Source organism: Belonocnema kinseyi, chromosome 3, assembly GCF_010883055.1.
Source record: "Belonocnema kinseyi isolate 2016_QV_RU_SX_M_011 chromosome 3, B_treatae_v1, whole genome shotgun sequence".
Lineage (NCBI taxonomy): Eukaryota > Metazoa > Arthropoda > Insecta > Hymenoptera > Cynipidae > Belonocnema > Belonocnema kinseyi.
Window position 1 is genome coordinate 11,318,451 of NC_046659.1, and position 2,807 is coordinate 11,321,257.

At 41.9% G+C, this 2,807-nt stretch overlaps 2 protein-coding genes across 2 annotated transcripts in view; both read right to left on the reverse strand.

The window, feature by feature from the left end:
• LOC117169715 overlaps positions 1-668 on the reverse strand; it is a 5,020-nt gene extending 4,352 nt beyond the window's left edge. The window contains exon 1 of the mRNA XM_033356220.1: positions 94-668. Within this exon, the coding sequence (XP_033212111.1) occupies positions 94-668 (575 nt within the window). The remainder of the gene's footprint in view (positions 1-93) is intronic.
• Positions 669-1,933: 1,265 nt separating this feature from the next.
• The window catches only part of LOC117169716, a 1,229-nt gene continuing 355 nt past the window's right edge, over positions 1,934-2,807 (reverse strand). Inside the window, exons 2-3 of the mRNA XM_033356221.1 lie at positions 2,234-2,802; positions 1,934-2,160 (exon numbers count right to left, since the gene is read on the reverse strand). Coding sequence (XP_033212112.1) covers positions 1,934-2,160; positions 2,234-2,802 — 796 coding nt within the window. The remainder of the gene's footprint in view (positions 2,161-2,233; positions 2,803-2,807) is intronic.

Genomic DNA, 2,807 nt, shown 5'->3' on the forward strand with positions numbered 1-2,807 from the left:
GCGAGGGCGCATACTTTGAATAAAATATTTGTTATCATTCTCTTGAAATAAATGTATTTTTTTCTTGAAAAAATACCGGTTTCATATGTATACACCTGGTACGTTAAATCTTCGCTATTATCCGACAACGGTCCTATTGGACGAGAATTAAGAGCTGCCTCAATTCGCGTAAGAACAGTATAAAACTCTTCGAAAGTAAGAGTTCTAGAGGCCACTATTCGGCGAAAGTGATGCTTGAAGCTCTTCACTCCAGCCTCCCACATTCCCCCGAAATGGGGTGCAGAAGGCGGAATGAAATGCCAAGTACTTACTTGGCTGGCGTGTTGATTCTGCAAGTTTAAATCTTTACGTAGATTTAAAAGGCAATTACGCAATTCTCTTTCAGCTCCCTGAAATGTGGTACCATTGTCACTGTACATGTGAGCTGGTAATCCACGATGATTTGTAAAGCGATGGTAAGCTGCTAGAATAGCTTTACAGGAGTAATTTGAAACAAGTTCCAAATGTATGGCTCGAGTCACGCAGCAGACGAATAAGGCTACGTAACTCTTGTAACTCTTTTGCCCTCTCCCAGGTGATACGCGTACTTTGAAAGGACCCGCATAGTCAACCCCAGTATGAGTAAAGGGACGACTTGGAGAGGTCCGAAAATTTGGAAGACTACCCATCAGCTATTGTGAAAGAGTAGCTCGCTGACGCACGCATAAAACACAGACATAAATCAATCTCTTGACAAGCGTGCGAGCTCCTAACACCCAAAATCTCTGGCGTAACGTGCGTAAAGTAAGTTGCGTACCACCATGCAATGATCTAATGTGTGCTTGAAGAACGATAAGCTCACTTATTCGATGACGCGGCAATATAATAGGATGCTTTTAATCGTAACTAATTGGGGCATTATCTAAACGTACCCCCAAACGCAGTACACCAGATGCATCTAAAAATGGGTATAACGTTTTTAATGACGAGCTCTGTTTTATCTGGTTGTTATGTTGAAGGGCGCACAACTCAGGTTCCAAGGTCGCCTTTTGAATTCTCCTGATCCAATACAAGAAAGCTTGCTGAATCTCATCTGACGAGAGAGTCAATGTCTCATGTTGGAACGCAGACTCCGTTAACCTACCCACCTTAATCACGAAAGCTGTAAGAATCGAAGACAATAGGTGGTCACTCTCAACAATTTTGGCCAAGACGAAAACCTATCAGCTAGGTCGAAGGGTTGCTTAGCCTGCTTCATAGTATGATGAGTAACTTTCTTACTCCACTCAAGGTCCATATCTTGAGATAAAACGGGCCTTGATTCTGGCCAACTAGCAGAATGTTTGGTCAGCCATTGTGGACCATGCCACCATAAGGGATGATCCTTCAATTCTTCTGGGAAGAGACCACTGGAATAGCAATCAGCGGCATTGTCCTTAGTGGGAACATATCTCCACTTAGCGTTTGAAACAAGCTCATGAATATGAGCCACTCGATTACATACGAATGTACGCCAAGTGGATGGATGCTTGGTTAACCAAGCTAACACTACAGAGGCATCAGTGTGACAATAAAGTGGGATACTTTCAAACCCCATTGTTGAAATTAAAAAATGTAGAGTCTTAGCTAATAATTGAGCTCCACACAATTCAAGTCTAGGTATGGTCACAGGTAGGATAGGAGCCACTCTCGTTTTAGCAGTCAGTAAAGTTACTCGTGCATTTCCATCCTCCTGAATAATACGGAAATATACGACTGCAGCATAAGCTCTGCTCGAAGCGTCAGAAAAGCCATGCAGCTCGCAACCCAGATTGTCAGCACCTTGTCCGGTCCATCGCGGTATCGGGATTGCTGGAAGTTGGGTAAGACCCTTATAATATTTGGACCAATATTCCTCCAAATCAGTAGGTAAAGGCTCATCCCACTGCAGCTTTTGAAGCCATAGCTGCTGCATTCAACGCTTAGCGACTATTACAACTGGAGATAACCAACCCATAGGATCATACAGCTTTGCGATAACTGAAAGAATTAAACGTTTCGTCGGAGAATCCATAGGTCGGGGCTTAACCCTAAATCGAAAAACATCGGATTCAGCATCCCATTGCAAACCCAAAACTTTCAGTTTAATATCCTCATCCATTATAAAATCAAACGCTCTCTCATGAGTTCCTGAGGGACAATCTGATAATAATAATTCATTATTACTTGCCCATTTTCTTAGATGAAAACAACCCTTTTCGAAAAGGTGAATGACTTGCATTCTTATTTTGGAGGACTGATTTGGCTGCAGGAAAATTAGACCCTTCATCATTGGCTAATTGTTTAATGACTCTGTTAGCGATGTAAGGAGCGGAAGCAGTACCATATGTGACTGTATTTAAATTCCAAGCCTCAACGTTTTGTTCAGAGGAATACCAAACTATACGTTGATATTTTCTATCACGTGGGCCAACCAAAATCTGTCGAAACATTTTCTCTACGTCGGCAACAAACACAAAGCGATGGGATCGCCAGCGTATCATAATGGAGACTAAATCCGTAAGAATTTTAGGCCCGATGTGAAAATGCGAATTCAAGGATGTGTTATTGGATGTCAAACTTGACGCATTGAATACTACTCTTAAACGAGTAGTCGAACTATCATCCTTAAGGATAGGATGATGGGGCAAATAAACTGTTTGAGGAGAATCAACTTCAGAAAACTGCCGCACGCGTTTCATATGACCTAACTGTTCATATTCGGTTAAAAACACCGTGTATTGAGAAAATAAAGCTGAATCCTTAAGCAAGCGAGCATATACTCTCTTCAAGACTAACTTTGCTCTATT